We start from the raw sequence: 25752 nt of genomic DNA on the forward strand, positions 1-25752 counted from the left end.
CGTAACCTGAAGTCACATCTGGAGTCACACCTGAAGTCACATCTGTAGTCACATCTATAGTCACATCTGAAGTCACACCTGAAGTCACATCTGAAGTCACACCTGGAGTCACACCTGAAGTCACATCTCAAGGCTGTATTATTCACGACATTGGACTTGGAATTCATGTGGGGAAGATAGGAACCAGAATATCGTTAGCTCTAATCCAGAGGACCGTACCCTGAAGTCACATCTGTATTCACACCTGAAGTCACACCTGAAGTCACATCTGAAGTCACACCTGGAGTCACACCTGAAGTCACATCTCAAGGCTGTATTATTCACGACATTGGACTTGGAGTTCATGTGGGGAAGATAGGAACCAGAATATCGTTAGAACAGCTCGAATCCAGAGGACCGTAACCTGAAGTCACATCTGAAGTCACATCTGAAGTCACACCTGAAGTCCAGTCCAAGGCTGTATTATTCACGACATTGGACTTGGAGTTCATGTGGGGAAGATAGGAACCAGAATATCGTTAGAACAGCTCAAATCCAGAGGACTGTACCCTGAAGTCACATCTGAAGTAACACCTGAAGTCACATCTGAAGTCACACCTGAAGTCACACCTGAAGTCACATCTGAAGTCATATCTGTAGTCACATCTGTAGTCACACCTGTATTCACACCTGAAGTCACACCTGGAGTCACACCTGAAGTCACACCTGAAGTCACACCTGAAGTCACATCTGAAGTCATATCTGTAGTCACATCTGTAGTCACACCTGTATTCACACCTGAAGTCACACCTGAAGTCACACCTGAAGTCACACCTGGAGTCACATCTGAAGTCACATCTGAAGTCATACCTGAAGTCTCACCTGGAGTCACACCTAAAGTCACATCTGAAATCACACCTGAAGTCACCCCGGAAGTCACATCTGAAGTCACGCCTGAAGTCACATCTGAAGTCACACCTGAAGTCACATCTGAAGTCACATCTGAAGTCACATCTGAAGTCACACCTGAAGTCACACCTGGAGTCACATCTGAAGTCACATCTGTAGTCACACCTAAAGTCACATCTGTAGTCACATCTGAAGTCACACCTGAAGTCACTTCTGAAGTCACACCTGAAGTCACACCTGAAGTCACACCTGAAGTCACACCTGAAGTCACACCTGAAGTCACATCTATAGTCACATCTGTAGTCACACCTGTAGTCACACCTGAAGTCACACCTGAAGTCACATCTATAGTCACATCTGTAGTCACATCTGAAGTCACACCTGAAGTCACATCTGTATTCACACCTGTATTCACATCTGTAGTCACACCTAAAGTCACACCTGTATTCACACCTAAAGTCACACCTGTATTCACACCTAAAGTCACACCTGGAGTCACACCTGAAGTCACACCTGAAGTCACATCTGTATTCACACCTAAAGTCACACCTGAAGTCACACCTGTAGTCATGTCTGAAGTCACACCTGTAGTCACATCTGTAGTCCTATCTGTAGTCACACCTGAAGTCACACATGAAGTCACACCTGAAGTCACATCTGTAGTCACATCTGTAGTCACACCTGAAGTCACACCTGAAGTCACACCTGAAGTCACATCTGTAGTCACATCTGTAGTCACACCTAAAGTCACATCTGTAGTCACATCTGTGTTCACACCTAAAGTCACATCTGAAGTCACAGCTGAAGTCACACCTGAAGTCACATCTGAAGTCACGCCTGAAGTCACACCTGAAGTCACATCTGTAGTCACACCTGAAGTCACACCTGAAGTCACACCTGAAGTCACACCTGTAGTCACACCTGTAGTCACATCTGTAGTCACATCTGTAGTCATGTCTGAAGTCACACCTGTAGTCACATCAGAAGTCACATCTGATTTCACACCTGAAGTCACACCTGAAGTCACACCTGTAGTCACATCTGTAGTCACATCTGAAGTCACATCTGTAGTCACATCTGTAGTCACATCTGAAGTCACATCTGTAGTCACATCTGTAGTCACATCTGTAGTCACATCTGAAGTCACATCTGTAGTCACACCTGAAGTCACACCTGAACTCACACCCATAGTCACATCAGAAGTCACACCTGGAGTCACACCTGTAGTCACACCCGTAGTCACACCCGTAGTCACACCCGTAGTCACACCCGTAGTCACACCACCTGACGCCGTCAGCCCCAAGACCTTTGTCAGATCTGCTGATCATTACTTACCAAAGTTGTGTTAGTGATGTTTGGTGCAAATATGGCTGAAGAATTGAATAAAGTTGTGATGTTCCCTGGAAGAGAGAAGAGAGGAGATTGGACTTCATACAATTTCTTCATAGAAGACACGAGTGGGATGGGTGGAGGACAATCATGTGATCTGACGTGTCCCTGGGGTGGGACTGTGAAGACAAATAAAGTTGTAATTCTCGGAGTCCATGAGAAAAAAGCTCCGGAGACACACTGAGCCGGCTATATGCGGGGCCCCGGGGTCCCTCCATACACAACATTCCAATGGGAAATCTATGGGGAACAACCAGCACTACATGGGGGGTGAAGCCAAATCTCCCCTCTGAGACCCCCAATGAAATGATCAATCGGGGTCACCAGATCCCAATGTCCAGGGAACAAATCTATGGAGGGAAAACAGATCCGAATAGGAGTCGTGTGTCTTCATTCCCCATAGATTCCCAATGGATCCCACCAGGGTCTCCACATGACTACAGAGGAGATTCAGGGGCTCCTATGGTGAGATTCGTGGATCTATGAGGGTCTCCACATGACTACAGAGGAGATTCAGGGGATCCTATGGTGAGATTCGTGGATCTATGAGGGTCTACACATGACTATGGTGGGATTCGGTGGATTATATGGTGGGATTCGGTGGATTCGATGGTGGGATTCGGTGGATCCTATGGTGGGATTCGGTGGATTCGATGGTGGGATTCAGTGGATCTATGAGGGTCTACACATGACTATGGTGGGATTCTGTGGATTTTATGGTGGGATTCAGTGGATTCTATGGTGAGATTCGCTGGACCCTATGGTGGGATTCGGTGGACCCTATGTTGGGATTCGGTGGATCCTATGGTGGGATTCGGTGGACCCTATGGTGGGATTCGGTGGACCCTATGGTGGGATTCGGTGCATTAGATGGTGGGATTCGGTGGATTCGATGGTGGGATTCGGTGGATCCTATGGTGGGATTCGGTGGACCCTATGGTGGGATTCGGTGGATTCGGAGGTGGGATTCGGTGGAGGGATTCGGTGGACCCTATGGTGGGATTCGGTGGATCCTATGGTGGGATTCGGTGGATTCGGTGGAGGGATTCGGTGGAGGGATTCGGTGGATTCGGTGGAGGGATTCGGTGGATCTATGAGGGTCTACACACAGAGGAGTCGCACACACACACACATTCCCCAGAGATACTTACAGATGAGGAGCAGCCAGAGAAGAGCGAAGCGGGGAATAAGGAGAGATGTGGCAGATATCAGTTACACGCGTTTTACAGAATCCACATTGACCAGAAAACGGACAATTATTTCCTTTGTGGTTTTCGGCCCCTCGGGTGACACAGTCCCCTCCCCCACCCATAGAGGCTTCCATGAAGGAGGAGTCACAGGTGGATGGATTAGTGATGGAGGTTGTGTCGTAGAAAAGGGGAGGAGATTACCGCCAGAGAGGGCGAGGAACGTAACAAACAATCGTTTCCTCCCCCTCCCTGTCCTACAATCCAGGGGAAGCCGTGGATGGATATCACCATATTCTGTGTGTCCAATGTCTGGACTCATCACCCCTTATAAATATGTGGTTGGAGTGTATGTTGGTGGGACGTGGTTGGGTATGTCGGTGGTTGGAGTGTATGTCGGTGGGACGTGGTTGGGTATGTGGGTGGGACGTGGTTGGGTATGTCGGTGGGACGTGGTTGGGTATGTCGGTGGGACGTGGTTGGGTATGTCGGTGGTTGGGTATGTCGGTGGGACGTGGTTGGGTATGTCGGTGGGACGTGGTTGGGTATGTCGGTGGGACGTGGTTGGGTATGTCGGTGGGACGTGGTTGGGTATGTCGGTGGACGTGGTTGGGTATGTCGGTGGGACGTGGTTGGGTATGTCGGTGGGACGAGGTTGGGTATGTCGGTGGGACGTGGTTGGGTATGTCAGTGGGACGTGGTTGGGTATGTCGGTGGGACGTGGTTGGGTATGTCGGTGGGACGTGGTTGGGTATGTCGGTGGGACGTGGTTGGGTATGTCGGTGGGATGTGGTTGGGTATGTCGGTGGGATGTGGTTGGGTATGTTGGTGGGACGTGGTTGGGTATGTTGGTGGGACGTGGTTGGGTATGTCGGTGGGACGTGGTTGGGTATGTCGGTGGGACGTGGTTGGGTATGTCGGTGGGACGTGGTTGGGTATGTCGGTGGGACGTGGTTGGGTATGTCGGTGGGACGTGGTTGGGTATGTCGGTGGGACGTGGTTGGGTATGTTGGTGGGACGTGGTTGGGTATGTCGGTGGGACGAGGTTGGCTATGTCGGTGGGACGAGGTTGGCTATGTCGGTGAGACGTGGTTGGGTATGTCAGTGGGACGTGGTTGGGTATGTCGGTGGGACGTGGTTGGGTATGTCGGTGGGACGTGGTTGGGTATGTCGGTGGGACGTGGTTGGGTATGTCGGTGGGACGTGGTTGGGTATGTCGGTGGGACGTGGTTGGGTATGTCGGTGGGACGAGGTTGGGTATGTCGGTGGGACGTGGTTGGGTATGTCAGTGGGACGTGGTTGGGTATGTCGGTGGGACGTGGTTGGGTATGTCGGTGGGACGTGGTTGGGTATGTCGGTGGGACGTGGTTGGGTATGTCGGTGGGATGTGGTTGGGTATGTCGGTGGGATGTGGTTGGGTATGTTGGTGGGACGTGGTTGGGTATGTTGGTGGGACGTGGTTGGGTATGTCGGTGGGACGAGGTTGGGTATGTCGGTGGGACGTGGTTGGGTATGTCGGTGGGACGTGGTTGGGTATGTCGGTGGGACGTGGTTGGGTATGTCGGTGGGACGTGGTTGGGTATGTCGGTGGGACGTGGTTGGGTATGTTGGTGGGACGTGGTTGGGTATGTCGGTGGGACGAGGTTGGCTATGTCGGTGGGACGAGGTTGGCTATGTCGGTGAGACGTGGTTGGGTATGTCAGTGGGACGTGGTTGGGTATGTCGGTGGGATGTGGTTGGGTATGTCGGTGGGACGTGGTTGGGTATGTCGGTGGGACGTGGTTGGGTATGTCGGTGGGACGTGGTTGGGTATGTCGGTGGGACGTGGTTGGGTATGTCGGTGGGATGTGGTTGGGTATGTCGGTGGGACGTGGTTGGGTATGTCGGTGGGACGTGGTTGGGTATGTCGGTGGTTGGGTGTCGGTGGGATGTGGTTGGGTATGTCGGTGGGACGTGGTTTGGTGTCGGAGGGACGTGGTTGGGTATGTCGGTGGGACGTGGTTGGGTATGTCGGTGGGACGTGGTTGGGTATGTCGGTGGGATGTGGTTGGGTATGTCAGTGGGACGTGGTTGGGTATGTCGGTGGGACGTGGTTGGGTATGTCGGTGGGATGTGGTTGGGTATGTCGGTGGGACGTGGTTGGGTATGTCGGTGGGATGTGGTTGGGTATGTCGGTGGTGTGTGGTTGGGTTAGTCGGTGGGACGTGGTTGGGTATGTCGGTGGTTGGGTGTCGGTGGGATGTGGTTGGGTATGTCGGTGGGACGTGGTTGGGTGTCGGAGGGACGTGGTTGGGTATGTCGGTGGGACGTGGTTGGGTATGTCGGTGGGACGTGGTTGGGTATGTCGGTGGGATGTGGTTGGGTATGTCGGTGGGACGTGGTTGGGTATGTCGGTGGGACGTGGTTGGGTATGTCGGTGGGACGTGGTGGGTTTGTCGGTGGGACGTGGTTGGGTATGTTGGTGGGACGTGGTTGGGTATGTCGGTGGGATGTGGTTGGGTATGTCGGTGGGACGTGGTTGGGTATGTCGGTGGGATGTGGTTGGGTATGTCGGTGGGACGTGGTTGGGTATGTCGGTGGGATGTGGTTGGGTGTCGGTGGGATGTGTTGGGTATGTCGGTGGTTGGGTGTCGGTGGGACGTGGTTGGGTATGTCGGTGGTTGGGTGTCGGTGGGATGTGGTTGGGTATGTCGGTGGGACGTGGTTGGGTATGTCGGTGGGATGTGGTTGGGTATGTCGGTGGGATGTGGTTGGGTATGTCGGTGGGACGTGGTTGGGTATGTCGGTGGGACGTGGTTGGGTATGTCGGTGGGATGTGGTTGGGTATGTCGGTGGGACGTGGTTGGGTGTCGGAGGGACGTGGTTGGGTATGTCGGTGGGACGTGGTTGGGTATGTCGGTGGGATGTGGTTGGGTATGTCGGTGGGACGTGGTTGGGTGTCGGAGGGACGTGGTTGGGTATGTCGGTGGGACGTGGTTGGGTATGTCGGTGGGATGTGGTTGAGTATGTCGGTGGGACGTGGTTGAGTATGTCGGTGGGATGTGGTTGGGTATGTCGGTGGGACGTGGTTGGGTGTCGGAGGGACGTGGTTGGGTATGTCGGTGGGACGTGGTTGGGTATGTCGGTGGGATGTGGTTGGGTATGTCGGTGGGACGTGGTTGGGTATGTCGGTGGGACGTGGTTGGGTATGTCGGTGGGACGTGGTTGGGTATGTCGGTGGGACGTGGTTGGGTATGTCGGTGGGACGTGGTTGGGTATGTCGGTGGGATGTGGTTGGGTATGTCGGTGGGATGTGGTTGGGTATGTCGGTGGTTGGGTGTCGGTGGGATGTGGTTGGGTATGTCGGTGGGACGTGGTTGGGTGTCGGAGGGACGTGGTTGGGTATGTCGGTGGGACGTGGTTGGGTATGTCGGTGGGACGTGGTTGGGTATGTCGGTGGGACGTGGTTGGGTATGTCGGTGGGACGTGGTTAGGTATGTCGGTGGGACGTGGTTGGGTATGTCGGTGGGACGTGGTGGGTTTGTCGGTGGGACGTGGTTGGGTATGTTGGTGGGACGTGGTTGGGTATGTCGGTGGGATGTGGTTGGGTATGTCGGTGGGACGTGGTTGGGTATGTCGGTGGGATGTGGTTGGGTATGTCGGTGGGACGTGGTTGGGTATGTCGGTGGGATGTGGTTGGGTGTCGGTGGGATGTGGTTGGGTATGTCGGTGGTTGGGTATGTCGGTGGGACGTGGTTGGGTATGTCGGTGGTTGGGTATGTCGGTGGGACGTGGTTGGGTATGTCGGTGGGACGTGGTTGGGTGTCGGTGGGACGTGGTTGGGTATGTTGGTGGGACGTGGTTGGGTATGTCGGTGGGTCGTGGTTGGGTATGTCGGTGGTTGGGTATGTCGGTGGGACGTGGTTGGGTATGTCGGTGGGCCGTGGTTGGGTATGTGGGTGGGACGTGGTTGGGTATGTCGGTGGGTCGTGGTTGGGTATGTCGGTGGGACGTGGTTGGGTATGTCGGTGGGACGTGGTTGGGTATGTCGGTGGGACGTGGTTGGGTATGTCGGTGGGACGTGGTTGGGTATGTCGGTGGGACGTGGTTGGGTATGTCGGTGGGACGTGGTTGGGTATGTCGGTGGGACGTGGTTGGGTATGTCGGTGGGACGTGGTTGGGTATGTCGGTGGGATGTGGTTGGGTATGTCGGTGGGACGTGGTTGGGTATGTCGGTGGGACGTGGTTGGGTATGTCGGTGGGACGTGGTTGGGTATGTCGGTGGGACGTGGTTGGGTATGTCGGTGGGACGTGGTTGGGTATGTCGGTGGGACGTGGTTGGGTATGTCGGTGGGATGTGGTTGGGTATGTCGGTGGGACGTGGTTGGGTATGTCGGTGGTTGGGTGTCGGTGGGACGTGGTTGGGTATGTCGGTGGTTGGGTGTCGGTGGGATGTGGTTGGGTATGTCGGTGGGACGTGGTTGGGTATGTCGGTGGGACGTGGTTGAGTATGTCGGTGGGACGTGGTTGGGTATGTCGGTGGGACGTGGTTGGGTATGTCGGTGGGACGTGGTTGGGTATGTCGGTGGGACGTGGTTGGGTATGTCTGTGGGACGTGGTTGGGTATGTCGGTGGGACGTGGTTGGGTATGTCTGTGGGACGTGGTTGGGTATGTCGGTGGGACGTGGTTGGGTATGTCGGTGGGATGTGGTTGGGTATGTCGGTGGGACGTGGTTGGGTATGTCGGTGGTTGGGTGTCGGTGGGACGTGGTTGGGTATGTCGGTGGTTGGGTGTCGGTGGGATGTGGTTGGGTATGTCGGTGGGACGTGGTTGGGTATGTCGGTGGGACGTGGTTGAGTATGTCGGTGGGACGTGGTTGGGTATGTCGGTGGGACGTGGTTGGGTATGTCGGTGGGACGTGGTTGGGTATGTCGGTGGGATGTGGTTGGGTATGTCGGTGGGACGTGGTTGGGTATGTCGGTGGGACGTGGTTGGGTATGTCGGTGGTTGGGTATGTCGGTGGGACGTGGTTGGGTATGTCGGTGGGACGTGGTTGGGTATGTCGGTGGGACGTGGTTGGGTATGTCGGTGGGACGTGGTTGGGTATGTCGGTGGGACGTGGTTGGGTATGTCGGTGGGACGTGGTTGGGTATGTCGGTGGGACGTGGTTGGGTATGTCGGTGGGACGTGGTTGAGTATGTCGGTGGGACGTGGTTGAGTATGTCGGTGGGATGTGGTTGGGTATGTCGGTGGGATGTGGTTGGGTATGTCGGTGGGACGTGGTTGGGTATGTCGGTGGGACGTGGTTGGGTATGTCGGTGGGATGTGGTTGGGTATGTCGGTGGGACGTGGTTGGGTATGTCGGTGGGACGTGGTTGGGTATGTCGGTGGGCCGTGGTTGGGTATGTCGGTGGGTCGTGGTTGGGTATGTCGGTGGGACGTGGTTGGGTATGTCGGTGGGACGTGGTTGGGTATGTCGGTGGGACGTGGTTGGGTATGTCGGTGGGACGTGGTTGGGTATGTCGGTGGGACGTGGTTGGGTATGTCGGTGGGACGTGGTTGGGTATGTCGGTGGGACGTGGTTGGGTATGTCGGTGGGATGTGGTTGGGTATGTCGGTGGGACGTGGTTGGGTATGTCGGTGGGATGTGGTTGGGTGTCGGTGGGATGTGGTTGGGTATGTCGGTGGTTGGGTATGTCGGTGGGACGTGGTTGGGTATGTCGGTGGTTGGGTATGTCGGTGGGACGTGGTTGGGTATGTCGGTGGGACGTGGTTGGGTATGTCGGTGGGACGTGGTTGGGTATGTTGGTGGGACGTGGTTGGGTATGTCGGTGGGACTCGGTTGGGTATGTCGGTGGGACGTGGTTGGGTATGTCGGTGGGATGTGGTTGGGTATGTTGGTGGGACGTGGTTGGGTATGTCGGTGGGACGTGGTTGGGTATGTCGGTGGGATGTGGTTGGGTATGTCGGTGGGACGTGGTTGGGTATGTCGGTGGGATGTGGTTGGGTATGTCGGTGGGATGTGGTTGGGTATGTCGGTGGGACGTGGTTGGGTGTCGGTGGGACGTGGTTGGGTATGTTGGTGGGACGTGGTTGGGTATGTGGGTGGGACGTGGTTGGGTATGTCGGTGGGACGTGGTTGAGTATGTCGGTGGGACGTGGTTGGGTATGTCCGTGGGACATGGTTGGATATGTCGGTGGTTGGGTATGTTGGTGGGACGTGGTTGGGTATGTCGGTGGGACGTGGTTGGGTATGTCGGTGGGACGTGGTTGGGTATGTCGGTGGGACGTGGTTGGGTATGTCGGTGGGACGTGGTTGGGTATGTCGGTGGGACGTGGTTGGGTATGTCGGTGGGATGTGGTTGGCTATGTCGGTGGGACGTGGTTGGGTATGTCGGTGGGATGTGGTTGGGTATGTCGGTGGGATGTGGTTGGGTATGTCGGTGGGACGTGGTTGGGTATGTCGGTGGGATGTGGTTGGGTGTCGGTGGGATGTGGTTGGGTATGTCGGTGGTTGGGTATGTCGGTGGGACGTGGTTGGGTATGTCGGTGGTTGGGTATGTCGGTGGGACGTGGTTGGGTATGTCGGTGGGACGTGGTTGGGTGTCGGTGGGACGTGGTTGGGTATGTCGGTGGGACGTGGTTGGGTATGTCGGTGGGATGTGGTTGGGTATGTCGGTGGGACGTGGTTGGGTATGTCGGTGGGATGTGGTTGGGTATGTCGGTGGGACGTGGTTGGGTATGTCGGTGGTTGGGTGTCGGTGGGATGTGGTTGGGTATGTCGGTGGGATGTGGTTGGGTGTCGGAGGGACGTGGTTGGGTATGTCGGTGGGACGTGGTTGGGTATGTCGGTGGGACGTGGTTGGGTGTCGGAGGGACGTGGTTGGGTATGTCGGTGGGACGTGGTTGGGTATGTCGGTGGGACGTGGTTGAGTATGTCGGTGGGACGTGGTTGGGTATGTCGGTGGTTGGGTATGTCGGTGGGATGTGGTTGGGTATGTCGGTGGGACGTGGTTGGGTGTCGGAGGGACGTGGTTGGGTATGTCGGTGGGACGTGGTTGGGTATGTCGGTGGGATGTGGTTGGGTATGTCAGTGGGACGTGGTTGGGTATGTCGGTGGGATGTGGTTGGGTATGTCGGTGGGATGTGGTTGGGTATGTCGGTGGGACGTGGTTGGGTATGTCGGTGGGATGTGGTTGGGTATGTCGGTGGGACGTGGTTGGGTATGTCGGTGGTTGGGTGTCGGTGGGATGTGGTTGGGTATGTCGGTGGGATGTGGTTGGGTGTCGGAGGGACGTGGTTGGGTATGTCGGTGGGACGTGGTTGGGTATGTCGGTGGGACGTGGTTGGGTGTCGGTGGGACGTGGTTGGGTATGTCGGTGGGACGTGGTTGGGTATGTCGGTGGGACGTGGTTGAGTATGTCGGTGGGACGTGGTTGGGTATGTCGGTGGTTGGGTATGTCGGTGGGATGTGGTTGGGTATGTCGGTGGGACGTGGTTGGGTGTCGGAGGGACGTGGTTGGGTATGTCGTGGGACGTGGTTGGGTATGTCGGTGGGACGTGGTTGGGTATGTCGGTGGGATGTGGTTGGGTATGTCGGTGGGACGTGGTTGGGTATGTCGGTGGGATGTGGTTGGGTGTCGGTGGGATGTGGTTGGGTATGTCGGTGGTTGGGTATGTCGGTGGGACGTGGTTGGGTATGTCGGTGGGACGTGGTTGGGTGTCGGTGGGACGTGGTTGGGTATGTCGGAGGGACGTGGTTGGGTATGTCGGTGGGACGTGGTTGGGTATGTGGGTGGGACGTGGTTGGGTATGTCGTTGGGACGTGGTTGGGTATGTCGTTGGGACGTGGTTGGGTATGTCGGTGGGACGTGGTTGGGTATGTCGGTGGGACGTGGTTGGGTATGTCGGAGGGACGTGGTTGGGTATGTCGGTGGGACGTGGTTGGGTATGTCGGTGGGCCGTGGTTGGGACACAGAGAGAGGAAATGTTCCGATAAGGACCAGACGGGGGTTCTAACCCCGCACCACCCACATGTGTCTGAGAGAAGAGCCAATCAGATTCTTCACAGACAGTTCATCTTTCAGAAACCTTCATAGGCCCCGGGACCACGTTCTATAGAATGAACTGTGTGTCCCCAGCAGCCAATGGGATGCCGGCTTTTATGGAAGGGCTGATTGGCTGTTGTGGATCCCCGAGCCTCGTGATTGGATGTGGTGTTCTGTGGGCGGGAGGAAGCACTGACCTGGGTCCGGGGCCACGCACTCGCAGCGGTAGGTGGTGACTTGGTCGGGCTTGAAGTCGGAGTTGATCGGATAATACTTGAAGGAGCCGATCATCTTCTTTATGGCGTCATAGATGAAGATGAAGCTGATGAGGGTGGAGAATCCTTCCTCGGTGAAACGCGTAATGTACTTGATGATGAAGCTGGCGTCCGTGGCGACCAGCAGGAGGCACTGCAGGGCGGAGTGCAGGCCGATCCACAGGCGGAACTCCATGTAGTCTATGTCATTGCTCCTACAGGGGGAGGGAAAAAGTATTCACACCCCTCTATACACAGGAAAAAGTATTCACACCCCTCTATAGACAGGAAAAAGTATTCATACCCCTCTATACACAGGAAAAAGTATTCACACCCCTCTATAGACAGAGACAGGAAAAAGTATTCACACCCCTCTATACACAGGAAAAAGTATTCACACCCCTCTATACACAGGAAAAAGTATTCATACCCCTCTATACACAGGAAAAAGTATTCATACCCCTCTATACACAGGGGAAGGAAAAAGTATTCATACCCCTCTATACACAGGAAAAAGTATTCACACCCCTCTATACACAGGAAAAAGTATTCATACCCCTCTATAGACAGGGGGAGGGAAAAAGTATTCATACCCCTCTATACACAGGAAAAAGTATTCACACCCCTCTATACACAGGAAAAAGTATTCACACCCCTCTATACACAGAGACAGGAAAAAGTATTCACACCCCTCTATACACAGGAAAAAGTATTCACACCCCTCTATACACAGGAAAAAGTATTCATACCCCTCTATACACAGGAAAAAGTATTCATACCCCTCTATACACAGGGGAAGGAAAAAGTATTCATACCCCTCTATACACAGGAAAAAGTATTCACACCCCTCTATACACAGGAAAAAGTATTCATACCCCTCTATAGACAGGGAGAGGGAAAAAGTATTCATACCCCTCTATACACAGGAAAAAGTATTCACACCCCTCTATACACAGGAAAAAGTATTCACACCCCTCTATACACAGAGACAGGAAAAAGTATTCACACCCCTCTATACACAGAGACAGGAAAAAGTATTCACACCCCTCTATACACAGGAAAAAGTATTCATACCCCTCTATAGACAGGGGGAGGGAAAAAGTATTCACACCCCTCTATAGACAGAGACAGGAAAAAGTATTCACACCCCTCTATAGACAGAGACAGGAAAAAGTATTCACACCCCTCTATAGACAGGAAAAAGTATTCATACCCCTCTATACACAGAGACAGGAAAAAGTATTCACACCCCTCTCTACACAGAGACAGGAAAAAGTATTCATACCCCTCTATAGACAGAGACAGGAAAAAGTATTCATACCCCTCTATATACAGAGACAGGAAAAAGTATTCATACCCCTCTATACACAGAGACAGGAAAAAGTATTCATACCCCTCTATATACAGAGACAGGAAAAAGTATTCACACCCCTCTATACACAGGAAAAAGTATTCATACCCCTCTATAGACAGGGGGAGGGAAAAAGTATTCATATCCCTCTATACACAGGGGGAGGGGAAAGTATTCATACCCCTCTATACACAGGAAAAAGTATTCATACCCCTCTATATACAGAGACAGGAAAAAGTATTCACACCCCTCATACACAGAGACAGGAAAAAGTATTCATACCCCTCTATATACAGGGGGAGGGAAAAAGTATTCATACCCCTCTATAGACAGGGGGAGGGGAAAAGTATTCATACCCCTCTATACACAGGGGGAGGAAAAAGTATTCATACCCCTCTATACACAGGGACAGGAAAAAGTATTCACACCCCTCTATACACAGAGACAGGAAAAAGTATTCACACCCCTCTATAGACAGAGACAGGAAAAAGTATTCATACCCCTCTATATACAGAGACAGGAAAAAGTATTCACACCTCTCTATAGACAGGAAAAAGTATTCATACCCCTCTATATACAGGAAAAAGTATTCATACCCCTCTATATACAGAGACAGGAAAAAGTATTCACACCTCTCTATAGACAGGAAAAAGTATTCATACCCCTCTATATACAGGAAAAAGTATTCATACCCCTCTATACACAGGAAAAAGTATTCATACCCCTCTATAGACAGAGGCAGGAAAAAGTATTCATACCCCTCTATACACAGAGACAGGAAAAAGTATTCATACCCCTCTATACACAGAGACAGGAAAAAGTATTCATACCCCTCTATACACAGAGACAGGAAAAAGTATTCATACCCCTCTATACACAGGAAAAAGTATTCATACCCCTCTATAGACAGAGACAGGAAAAAGTATTCACACCCCTCTATAGACAGGAAAAAGTATTCATACCCCTCTATAGACAGAGACAGAAAAAAGTATTCATACCCCTCTATATACAGAGTCTGGAAAAAGTATTCACACCCCTCTATATACAGGAAAAAGTATTCACACCCCTCATACACAGAGACAGGAAAAAGTATTCATACCCCTCTATATACAGAGACAGGAAAAAGTATTCATACCCCTCTATAGACAGGAAAAAGTATTCATACCCCTCTATATACAGAGACAGGAAAAAGTATTCATACCCCTCTATAGACAGGAAAAAGTATTCATACCCCTCTATAGACAGAGACAGGAAAAAGTATTCATACCCCTCTATACACAGGAAAAAGTATTCACACCCCTCTATAGACAGGAAAAAGTATTCATACCCCTCTATAGACAGAGACAGAAACAAGTATTCATACCCCTCTATATACAGAGCCTGGAAAAAGTATTCACACCCCTCTATATACAGAGACAGGAAAAAGTATTCACACCCCTCATACACAGAGACAGGAAAAAGTATTCATACCCCTCTATACACAGGAAAAAGTATTCATACCCCTCTATACACAGAGCCTGGAAAAAGTATTCACACCCCTCTATACACAGAGACAGGAAAAAGTATTCATACCCCTCTATATACAGAGACAGGAAAAAGTATTCACACCCCTCCATATCATTACTCCTACAGGGGGAGGGAAAAAGTATTCATACCCCTCTATAGACAGAGACAGAAAAAAGTATTCATACCCCTCTATAGACAGAGACAGGAAAAAGTATTCATACCCCTCTATAGACAGAGCCTGGAAAAAGTATTTATACCCCTTATAATTCCCCACATTTTCTCATGTTACAACCAAAAACGTAAATGTATTTTATTGGGATTTTATGTGAGAGACACAAAGTGTCACATAATTGGAAGGAAAATGATAAAAATAAATCTGTGAAAAGTCTGGGGGGGAGGGGCATTTGTATGGCGCCCCCTTTACTCTGATAACTAAAATCTAGAGGAACCAATCACCTTCAGAAGTCACCTTATTAGTAAATAGAGTCCCCCTGTGTGTCATGTAATCTCAGTATAAATACAGCTGTTCTGTGAAGCCCTCAGAGGTTTGTTAGAGAACCTTTGTGAACAAACAGCATCATGAAGGCCGAGGAACACACCAGACAGGTCAGAGCGGTGTTGTGCAGGGGAGGAGGAATGATCATTTATTGGGTGTGGTGTTGTGCGGGGGAGGAGGAATGATCATTTATTGGGCGCGGTGTTGTGCGGGGGAGGAGGAATGATCATTTATTGGGTGTGGTGTTGTGCGGGGGAGGAGGAATGATCATTTATTGGGCGCGGTGTTGTGCGGGGGAGGAGGAATCATCATTTATTGGGCGCGGTGTTGTGCGGGGGAGGGGAGGATTCCACTTACTTGCTGAAATCAAACAGAAGTTTCTCGAAGATGAGGATGGGGCCGGTGCTGCTCAAGATGATGAGAGGTTGTCCAGCAAACAAACAAAACACGGAACCCGTCATTGCTGTGCCCAGGAAGCTCTCCATCACCCCCTGCCGAGGCAAAACACATCATGTGACCAATACAGCATAAACTGGGGGAGGGGGGCAAAACACACATCACATGACCGGGGGGGCAAAACACACATCACATGACCGGGGGGGGAACACACATCACATGACCGGGGGGGGGAACACACATCACATGACCGGGGGCAAAACACACATCACATAACGGGGGGGGGGCAAAACACACATCACATGACCGGGGGGGGGGCTAAAACACACATCACATGACCGGGGGGGGGGAAACACACATCACATGACCGGGGGCAAAACACACATCACATGACCGGGGGCAAAACACACATCACATGACCGGGGGGGGCAAAACACACATCACATGACCGGGGGCAAAACACACATCACATGACCGGGGGGGGCAAAACACACATCACATGACCGGGGGGGGGGTGGGGGGCTAAAACACACATCACATGACCATGATCTGTTTGACTCTTAAGACTCTCCCCGCTCCCGCCGCCTCCAAACTTCTTGAATGTCTTGTCCACAATCACCACCTCACTGACAACCTTCTTCATTCCCAACATTCCACTGAACCCGCCCACAACATTCCACTGAACCCGCCCACAACATTCCACTGAACCCGCCCACAACATTCCACTGAACCCGCCCACAACATTCCACTGAACCCGCCCAACTAATACTCACCAACCAACTACTAACTGCTCCACTCTCTGACCTCTCTGCTGCCTTTGATACTGTTGGCCTCCGGCTGCTCCTCCTCTATAAACTCCCTCGGCCTCCGTGATTCTGATCTTTCCTGGTTCTCCTCTCACCTATCTCAGTGTCACAACTCCATCTCCTCCACTCCTCTTCCTGTTGGCCCCCCCCCCCCCCCAGGCTCCATCCTTGGGGCCCCTCCTACTCTAAACTCTATACCCCTTCCCTGGGCCAGTTGATAACCTCCCATGGTTTCCAATACCACTTCTATGCCGACGACACCCAGATCCATCTCTCCACTCCTCAACACACCCCCTCCATCTCCTCATCTCACCCCCTCCATCTCCTCACCTCCTCCTGCTCTCTACCTCCCTTGTTACTTCCTCCCATGTCATCTCCAGGACTTCTCCAGAGCCTCTCCCATCCTATGGAACTCCCTGCCCCGGTATGTCCGATCAGCTCCTACCCTGTCCACCTTTAGGAGATCCTTTAAAACTTACATATTCAGGGAAGACTACCCCTCCTTCACCTAAGACCTGTACCCGAGCCACCACCATCAGATTATCCCTTACAGTTATTACCTTTTGTTCCCCCTCCCTTTAGATTGTAAGCTCCATGAGCCGGGCCCTCCTATTCCTTCTGTATTGTAATTGTACTGTCCCACCTCTACATTGTAAAGCACTGTATAATAATAAATATGATTATGTTGGGTGGTGGTTGGGTGGATGAAGTTGATGTCTGACGTCATTGCGTTGGGTGGTGGTTGGGCGGATGAAGTTGATGTCTGACGTCATTGCGTTGGGTGATGGTTGGGCGGGTGAAGTTGATGTCTGACGTCATTGCGTTGGGTGGTGGTTGGGCGGGTGAAGTTGATGTCTGACGTCATTGCGTTGGGTGGTGGTTGGGCGGATGAAGTTGATGTTTGATGTCATTGCATTGGGTGGTGGTTGGGCGGATGAAGTTGATGTCTGATGTCATTGCGTTGGGTGGTGGTTGGGCGGATGAAGTTGATGTCTGATGTCATTGCTTTGGGTGGTGTTTGGGCGGATGAAGTTGATGTCTGACATCATTGCGTTGGGTGGTGGTTGGGCGGTCGTATTGGTGAAGTCGATGTCTGACGTCATTGCGTTGGGTGGTGGTTGGGCGGATGAAGTTGATGTCTGACGTCATTGCGTTGGGTGGTGGTTGGGCGGATGAAGTTGATGTCTGATGTCATTGTGTTGGGTGGTGGTTGGGCGGATGAAGTTGATGTCTGACGTCATTGCGTTGGGTGGTGGTTGGGCGGATGAAGTTGATGTCTGATGTCATTGCGTTGGGTGGTGGTTGGGCGGTCGTATTGGTGAAGTTGATGTCATTGCGTTGGGTGGTGGTTGGGTGGTCGTATTGATGAAGTTGATGTCTGATGTCATTGCATTGGGTGGTGGTTGGGCGGGTGAAGTTGATATTCTTACGTCATTGCGCTGGGTGGTGTTTGGGCAGGTGAAGTTGATGTCTGACGTCATTGCGTTGGGTGGTGGTTGGGCGGTCGTATTGGTGAAGTTGATGTCTGACGTCATTGCGTTGGGTGGTGGTTGGGCGGGTGAAGTTGATGTCTGATGTCATTGCATTGGGTAGGTGGTTGGGCGGTCGTATTGGTGAAGTCGATGTTTGATGTCATTGCCTTGGGTGGTGGTTGGGCGGATGAAGTTGATGTCTGATGTCATTGCGTTGGGTGGTGGTTGGGGGGATGAAGTTGATGTCTGACGTCATTGCGTTGGGTGGTGGTTGGGCAGATAAAAGTTGATGTCTGACGTCATTGCGTTGGGTGGCGGTCGTATTGGTGAAGTCGATATTTGACGTCATTGCGTTGGTTGGTGGTTGAGCGGATGAAGTTGATGTCTGACGTCATTGCATTGGGTGGTGGTTGGGCGGGTGAAGTTGATGTCTGATGTCATTGCGTTGGGTGGTGGTTGGGCGGGTGAAGTTGATGTCTGATGTCATTGCATTGGGTGGTGGTTGGGCGGTCGTATTGGTGAAGTCGATGTTTGATGTCATTGCGTTGGGTGGTGGTTTGGCGGGTGAAGTTGATGTCTGATGTCATTGCATTGGGTGGTGGTTGGGCGGTCGTATTGGTGAAGTCGATGTTTGATGTCATTGCGTTGGGTGGTGGTTGGGCGGGTGAAGTTGATGTCTGATGTCATTGCATTGGGTGGTGGTTGGGCGGTCGTATTGGTGAAGTCGATGTTTGATGTCATTGCGTTGGGTGGTGGTTGGGCTGATGAAGTTGATGTCTGACGTCATTGCGTTGGGTGGTGGTTGGGCGGATGAAGTTGATGTCTGATGTCATTGCGTTGGGTGGTGGTTGGGCGGATGAAGTTGATGTCTGACATCATTGCATTGGGTGGTGGTTGGGCGGTCGTATTGATGAAGTTGACGTCTGACGTCATTGCGTTGGGTGGTGGTTGGGCGGATGAAGTTGATGTCTGATGTCATTGCGTTGGGTGGTGGTTGGGCGGATGAAGTTGATGTCTGATGTCATTGCGTTGGGTGGTGGTTGGGCGGGTGAAGTTGATGTCTGACGTCATTGCGTTGGGTGGTGGTTGGGCGGATGAAGTTGATGTCTGACGTCATTGCGTTGGGTGGTGGGTGGGCGGATGAAGTTGATGTCTGACGTCATTGCGTTGGGTGGTGGGTGGGGCGGTCGTATTGGTGAAGTTGATGTCTGACGTCATTGCGTTGGGTGGTGGTTGGGCGGTCGTATTGGTGAAGTTGATGTCTGACGTCATTGCGTTGGGTGGTGGTTGGGTGGATGAAGTTGATGTCTGGGTGCTGATTGCTCTGTCTGTGACATCACTGTACTCTCCCTGTGTATGGTCACATTTAGTCCTGATGAAGGTGTTGGGTGATATCTCAGGTGAGGTCTTTCCCTGCCTCTTTTCCAGCTCCCTCTGGGGTAGTCTCACTTCTTCTGCTGCATTCTCCAGAAGATAAGGGCTGACACTAAGTGATGATGGGGACGGTTCACAGCGGAGGCCTCATATCCTATTATCTACATGAGCACCTCAGAGGACCTCATATTTCCTACATGAGGGCCACAGGGGCCCCAGCCCAATGCTTCCAGTACCTGATAGTTGTCTGTGGCGTCGCCCAGCAGCCCCCCGAATGTGATGGCGTTCGTTATACAGCCGAGGTAGATGAAGATAATGGCAGAGATGGATTGGATGTGGAAGCCGTCATAGAAGTCACTGAGGAAAAAGGGGAGCTTCCTCTTCATGTCCAGATATAATCCTCCACAGAACCTGCGAGGAGACACAACGGGAGGACGGAACAAGAGTCACATGTGGACTACAGGAACATATCGGGTTATATGAGATACAGCGCGGTCACATGTGGACTACAGGAACATATCAGGTTATATGAGATACAGCGCGGTCACATGTGGACTACAGGAACATATCAGGTTATATGAGATACAGCGCGGTCACGTGTGGACTACAGGAACATATCGGGTTATATGAGATACAGCGCGGTCACATGGGGACTACAGGAACATATCGGGTTATATGAGATACAGCGCGGTCACGTGTGGACTACAGGAACATATCAGGTTATATGAGATACAGCGCGGTCACGTGTGGACTACAGGAACATATCAGGTTATATGAGATACAGCGCGGTCACGTGTGGACTACAGGAACATATCGGGTTATATCTGATACAGCGCGGTCACGTGTGGACTACAGGAACATATCGGGTTATATCTGATACAGCGCGGTCACATGTGGAAGTTCCTGATTGGATGAAATGTGAAATCTTCAAATCTTTATATAAAAAGAATTGTTAGGAAAGGTGAAGATCTGATGGTCTGCAGAGTCTGACCCCCTAAGATACCCCCAGCGACCCCCGAGTTCCTGGTTTTGGGGTACCGAGTCTGACCCCCTAAGATACCCCCAGCGACCCCCGAGATCCTGGTGTTGGGGTACCGAGTCTGACCCCCTGAGATACCCCCAGCGACCCCCGAGTTCCTGGTGTTGGGGTACCGAGTCTGACCCCCTAAGATACCCCCAGCGACCCCCGAGTTCCTGGTGATGGGGTACCGAGTCTGACCCCCTAAGATACCCCCAGCGACCCCCGAGTTCCTGGTGTTGGGGTACCGAGTCTGACCCCCTAAGATACCCCCCAGGGACCCCCGAGTTCCTGGTGTTGGGGTACAGAGTCTGACCCCCTAAGATACCCCCAGCGACCCCCGAGTTCCTGGTTTTGGGGTACCGAGTCTGACCCCCTAAGATACCCCCAGCGACCCCCGAGATCCTGGTGTTGGGGTACCGAGTCTGACCCCCTAAGAAACCCCCAGCGACCCCCGAGTTCCTGGTGTTGGGGTACCGAGTCTGACCCCCTAAGATACCCCCCAGGGACCCCCGAGTTCCTGGTGTTGGGGTACCGAGTCTGACCCCCTAAGATACCCCCAGCGACCCCCGAGTTCCTGGTGATGGGGTACCGAGTCTGACCCCCTAAGATACCCCCAGCGACCCCCGAGTTCCTGGTGTTGGGGTACCGAGTCTGACCCCCTAAGATACCCCCAGCGACCCCCGAGTTCCTGGTGTTGGGGTACCGAGTCTGACCCCCTAAGATACCCCCAGGGACCCCCGAGTTCCTGGTGTTGGGGTACCGAGTCTGACCCCCCTAAGATACCCCCAGCAACCCCCGAGTTCCTGGTGTCGGGGTACCGAGTCTGACCCCCTAAGATACCCCCCAGGGACCCCCGAGTTCCTGGTGTTGGGGTACAGAGTCTGACCCCCTAAGATACCCCCAGTGACCCCCGAGTTCCTGGTGTTGGGGTACCGAGTCTGACCCCCCTAAGATACCCCCAGCAACCCCTGAGTTCCTGGTGTTGGGGTACCGAGTCTGACCCCCCTAAGATACCCCCAGCAACCCCCGAGTTCCTGGTGTCGGGGTACTGAGTTTGACCCCCTAAGATACCCCCAGCGACCCCCGAGTTCCTGGTGTTGGGGTACAGAGTCTGACCCCCTAAGATACCCCCAGCGACCCCCGAGTTCCTGGTGTTGGGGTACCGAGTCTGACCCCCTAAGATACCCCCAGCGACCCCCGAGTTCCTGGTGTTGGGGTAGCGAGTCTGACCCCCTAAGATACCCCCAGCGACCCCCGAGTTCCTGGTGTTGGGGTACCGAGTCTGACCCCCTAAGATACCCCCAGCGACCCCCGAGTTCCTGGTGATGGGGTACCGAGTCTGACCCCCTAAGATACCCCCAGCGACCCCCGAGTTCCTGGTGTTGGGGTACCGAGTCTGACCCCCTAAGATACCCCCAGCGACCCCCGAGTTCCTGGTGTTGGGGTACCGAGTCTGACCCCCTAAGATACCCCCAGCGACCCCCGAGTTCCTGGTGTTGGGGTACCGAGTCTGACCCCCTAAGATACCCCCAGCGACCCCCGAGATCCTGGTGTTGGGGTACCGAGTCTGACCCCCTAAGATACCCCCAGCGACCGCCGAGTTCCTGGTGTTGGGGTACCGAGTCTGACCCCCTAAGATACCCCCAGCGACCCCCGAGTTCCTGGTGTTGGGGTACCGAGTCTGACCCCCTGAGATACCCCCAGCGACCCCCGAGTTCCTGGTGTTGGGGTACCGAGTCTGACCCCCTAAGATACCCCCAGCGACCCCCGAGTTCCTGGTGATGGGGTACCGAGTCTGACCCCCTAAGATACCCCCAGCGACCCCCGAGTTCCTGGTGTTGGGGTACCGAGTCTGACCCCCTAAGATACCCCCAGCGACCCCCGAGATCCTGGTGTTGGGGTACCGAGTCTGACCCCCTAAGAAACCCCCAGCGACCCCCGAGTTCCTGGTGTTGGGGTACTGAGTCTGACCCCCTAAGTTACCTCCAGCGACCCCCGAGTTCCTGGTGTTGGGGTACCGAGTCTGACCCCCTAAGATACCCCCAGCGACCCCCGAGTTCCTGGTGTTGGGGTACCGAGTCTGACCCCCTAAGATACCCCCAGGGACCCCCGAGTTCCTGGTGTTGGGGTACCGAGTCTGACCCCCCTAAGATACCCCCAGCAACCCCCGAGTTCCTGGTGTCGGGGTACCGAGTCTGACCCCCCTAAGATACCCCCAGCAACCCCCGAGTTCCTGGTGTCGGGGTACAGAGTCTGACCCCCTAAGATACCCCCAGCGACCCCCGAGTTCCTGGTGTTGGGGTACCGAGTCTGACCCCCTAAGATACCCCCAGCGACCCCCGAGTTCCTGGTGTTGGGGTAGCGAGTCTGACCCCCTAAGATACCCCCAGCGACCCCCGAGTTCCTGGTGTTGGGGTACCGAGTCTGACCCCCTAAGATACCCCCAGCGACCCCCGAGTTCCTGGTGTTGGGGTACAGAGTCTGACCCCCTAAGATACCCCCAGTGACCCCCGAGTTCCTGGTGTTGGGGTACCGAGTCTGACCCCCTAAGGTACCCCCAGCGACCCCTGAGTTCCTGGTGTTGGGGTCCCGAGTCTGACCCCCTAAGATACCCCCAGTGACCCCCGAGTTCCTGGTGTTGGGGTACCGAGTCTGACCCCCTAAGGTACCCCCAGCGACCCCCGAGTTCCTGGTGTTGGGGTACCGAGTCTGACCCCCTAAGATACCCCCAGCGACCCCCGAGTTCCTGGTGTTGGGGTACCGAGTCTGACCCCCTAAGATACCCCCAGCGACCCCCGAGTTCCTGGTGTTGGGGTACTGAGTCTGACCCCCTAAGATACCCCCAGTGACCCCCAAGTTCCTGGTGTTGGGCTACCGAGTCTGACCCCCTAAGGTACCCCCAGCGACCCCCGAGTTCCTGGTGTTGGGGTACCGAGTCTGACCCCCTAAGATACCCCCAGCGACCCCCGAGTTCCTGGTGTTGGGGTACCGAGTCTGACCCCCTAAGATACCCCCAGCGACCCCCGAGATCCTGGTGTTGGGGTACCGAGTCTGACCCCCTAAGATACCCCCAGCGACCGCCGAGTTCCTGGTGTTGGGGTACCGAGTCTGACCCCCTAAGATACCCCCAGCGACCCCCGAGTTCCTGGTGTTGGGGTACCGAGTCTGACCCCCTAAGATACCCCCAGTGACCCCCGAGTTCCTGGTGTTGGGGTACCGAGTCTGACCCCCTAAGATACCCCCAGCGACCCCCGAGTTCCTGGTGTTGGGGTACAGAGTCTGACCCCCTAAGATACCCCCAGCGACCCCTGAGTTCCTGGTGTTGGGGTACAGAGTCTGACCCCCTAAGATACCCCCAGCGACCCCCGAGTTCCTGGTGTTGGGGTAGCGAGTTTGACCCCCTAAGATACCCCCAGCGACCCCCGAGTTCCTGGTGTTGGGGTAGCGAGTCTGACCCCCTAAGATACCCCCAGCGACCCCCGAGTTCCTGGTGTTGGGGTAGCGAGTCTGACCCCCTAAGATACCCCCAGCGACCCCCGAGTTCCTGGTGTTGGGGTACAGAGTCTGACCCCCTAAGATGCCCCCAGCGACCCCCGAGTTCCTGGTGTTGGGGTACCGAATCTGACCCCCTGAGATACCCCCAGCGACCCCCGAGTTCCTGGTGTTGGGGTACAGAGTCTGACCCCCTAAGATACCCCCAGCGACCCCCGAGTTCCTGGTGTTGGGGTACAGAGTCTGACCCCCTAAGATACCCCCAGCGACCCCCGAGTTCCTGGTGTTGGGGTAGCGAGTTTGACCCCCTAAGATACCCCCAGCGACCCCCGAGTTCCTGGTGTTGGGGTAGCGAGTCTGACCCCCTAAGATACCCCCAGCGACCCCCGAGTTCCTGGTGTTGGGGTAGCGAGTCTGACCCCCTGAGATACCCCCAGCGACCCCCGAGATCCTGGTGTTGGGGTACAGAGTCTGACCCCCTAAGATGCCCCCAGCGACCCCCGAGATCCTGGTGTTGGGGTACCGAGTCTGACCCCCTGAGATACCCCCAGCGACCCCCGAGTTCCTGGTGTTGGGGTACCGAGTCTGACCCCCAGCGACCCCCGAGTTCCTGGTGTTGGGGTACCGAGTCTCACCCCCAACGACCCCCGAGTTCCTGGTGTTGGGGTACCGAGTCTGACCCCCAGCGACCCCCGAGTTCCTGGTGTTGGGGTACCGAGTCTGACCCCCTGAGATACCCCCAGCGACCCCCGAGTTCCTGGTGTTGGGGTACAGAGTCTGACCCCCTAAGATACCCCCAGCAACCCCCGAGTTCCTGGTGTTGGGGTACCGAGTCTGACCCCCTGAGATACCCCCAGCGACCCCCGAGTTCCTGGTGTTGGGGTACCGAGTCTGACCCCCTAAGATACCCCCAGCGACCCCCGAGTTCCTGGTGTTGGGGTACCGAGTCTGACCCCCTAAGATACCCCCAGTGACCCCCGAGTTCCTGGTGTTGGGGTACCGAGTCTGACCCCCAGCGACCCCCGAGTTCCTGGTGTTGGGGTACCGAGTCTCACCCCCAACGACCCCCGAGTTCCTGGTGTTGGGGTACCGAGTCTGACCCCCTGAGATACCCCCAGCGACCCCCGAGTTCCTGGTGTTGGGGTACAGAGTCTGACCCCCTAAGATGCCCCCAGCGACCCCCGAGATCCTGGTGTTGGGGTACCGAGTCTGACCCCCTAAGATACCCCCAGCAACCCCCGAGTTCCTGGTGTTGGGGTACCGAGTCTGACCCCCTGAGATACCCCCAGCGACCCCCGAGTTCCTGGTGTTGGGGTACCGAGTCTGACCCCCTAAGATACCCCCAGCGACCCCCGAGTTCCTGGTGTTGGGGTACCGAGTCTGACCCCCTAAGATACCCCCAGTGACCCCCGAGTTCCTGGTGTTGGGGTACCGAGTCTGACCCCCTAAGATACCCCCAGCGACCCCCGAGTTCCTGGTGTTGGGGTACAGAGTCTGACCCCCTAAGATACCCCCAGCGACCCCCGAGTTCCTGGTGTTGGGGTACAGAGTCTGACCCCCTAAGATACCCCCAGCGACCCCCGAGTTCCTGGTGTTGGGGTACCGAGTCTGACCCCCTAAGATACCCCCAGCGACCCCCGAGTTCCTGGTGTTGGGGTAGCGAGTTTGACCCCCTAAGATACCCCCAGCGACCCCCGAGTTCCTGGTGTTGGGGTAGCGAGTCTGTCCCCCTAAGATACCCCCAGCGACCCCCGAGTTCCTGGTGATGGGGTAGCGAGTCTGACCCCCTAAGATACCCCCAGCGACCCCCGAGTTCCTGGTGTTGGGGTACAGAGTCTGACCCCCTAAGATGCCCCCAGCGACCCCCGAGTTCCTGGTGTTGGGGTACCGAGTCTGACCCCCTGAGATACCCCCAGCGACCCCCGAGTTCCTGGTGTTGGGGTACAGAGTCTGACCCCCTAAGATACCCCCAGCGACCCCTGAGTTCCTGGTGTTGGGGTACAGAGTCTGACCCCCTAAGATACCCCCAGCGACCCCCGAGTTCCTGGTGTTGGGGTAGCGAGTTTGACCCCCTAAGATACCCCCAGCGACC

At 54.5% G+C, this 25752-nt stretch overlaps 1 protein-coding gene across 1 annotated transcript in view; it reads right to left on the reverse strand.

Annotated features, from left to right (window-relative positions):
- SLC4A5 (solute carrier family 4 member 5) overlaps positions 1-25752 on the reverse strand; it is a 165511-nt gene that overhangs the window by 54156 nt on the left and 85603 nt on the right. The window contains 4 exon segments of the mRNA XM_040342174.1: positions 2224-2288; positions 11690-11961; positions 15457-15590; positions 19384-19558. Coding sequence (XP_040198108.1) covers positions 2224-2288; positions 11690-11961; positions 15457-15590; positions 19384-19558 — 646 coding nt within the window.

The sequence above is a fragment of the Rana temporaria genome, chromosome 3 (genome assembly GCF_905171775.1).
Source record: "Rana temporaria chromosome 3, aRanTem1.1, whole genome shotgun sequence".
NCBI lineage: Eukaryota > Metazoa > Chordata > Amphibia > Anura > Ranidae > Rana > Rana temporaria.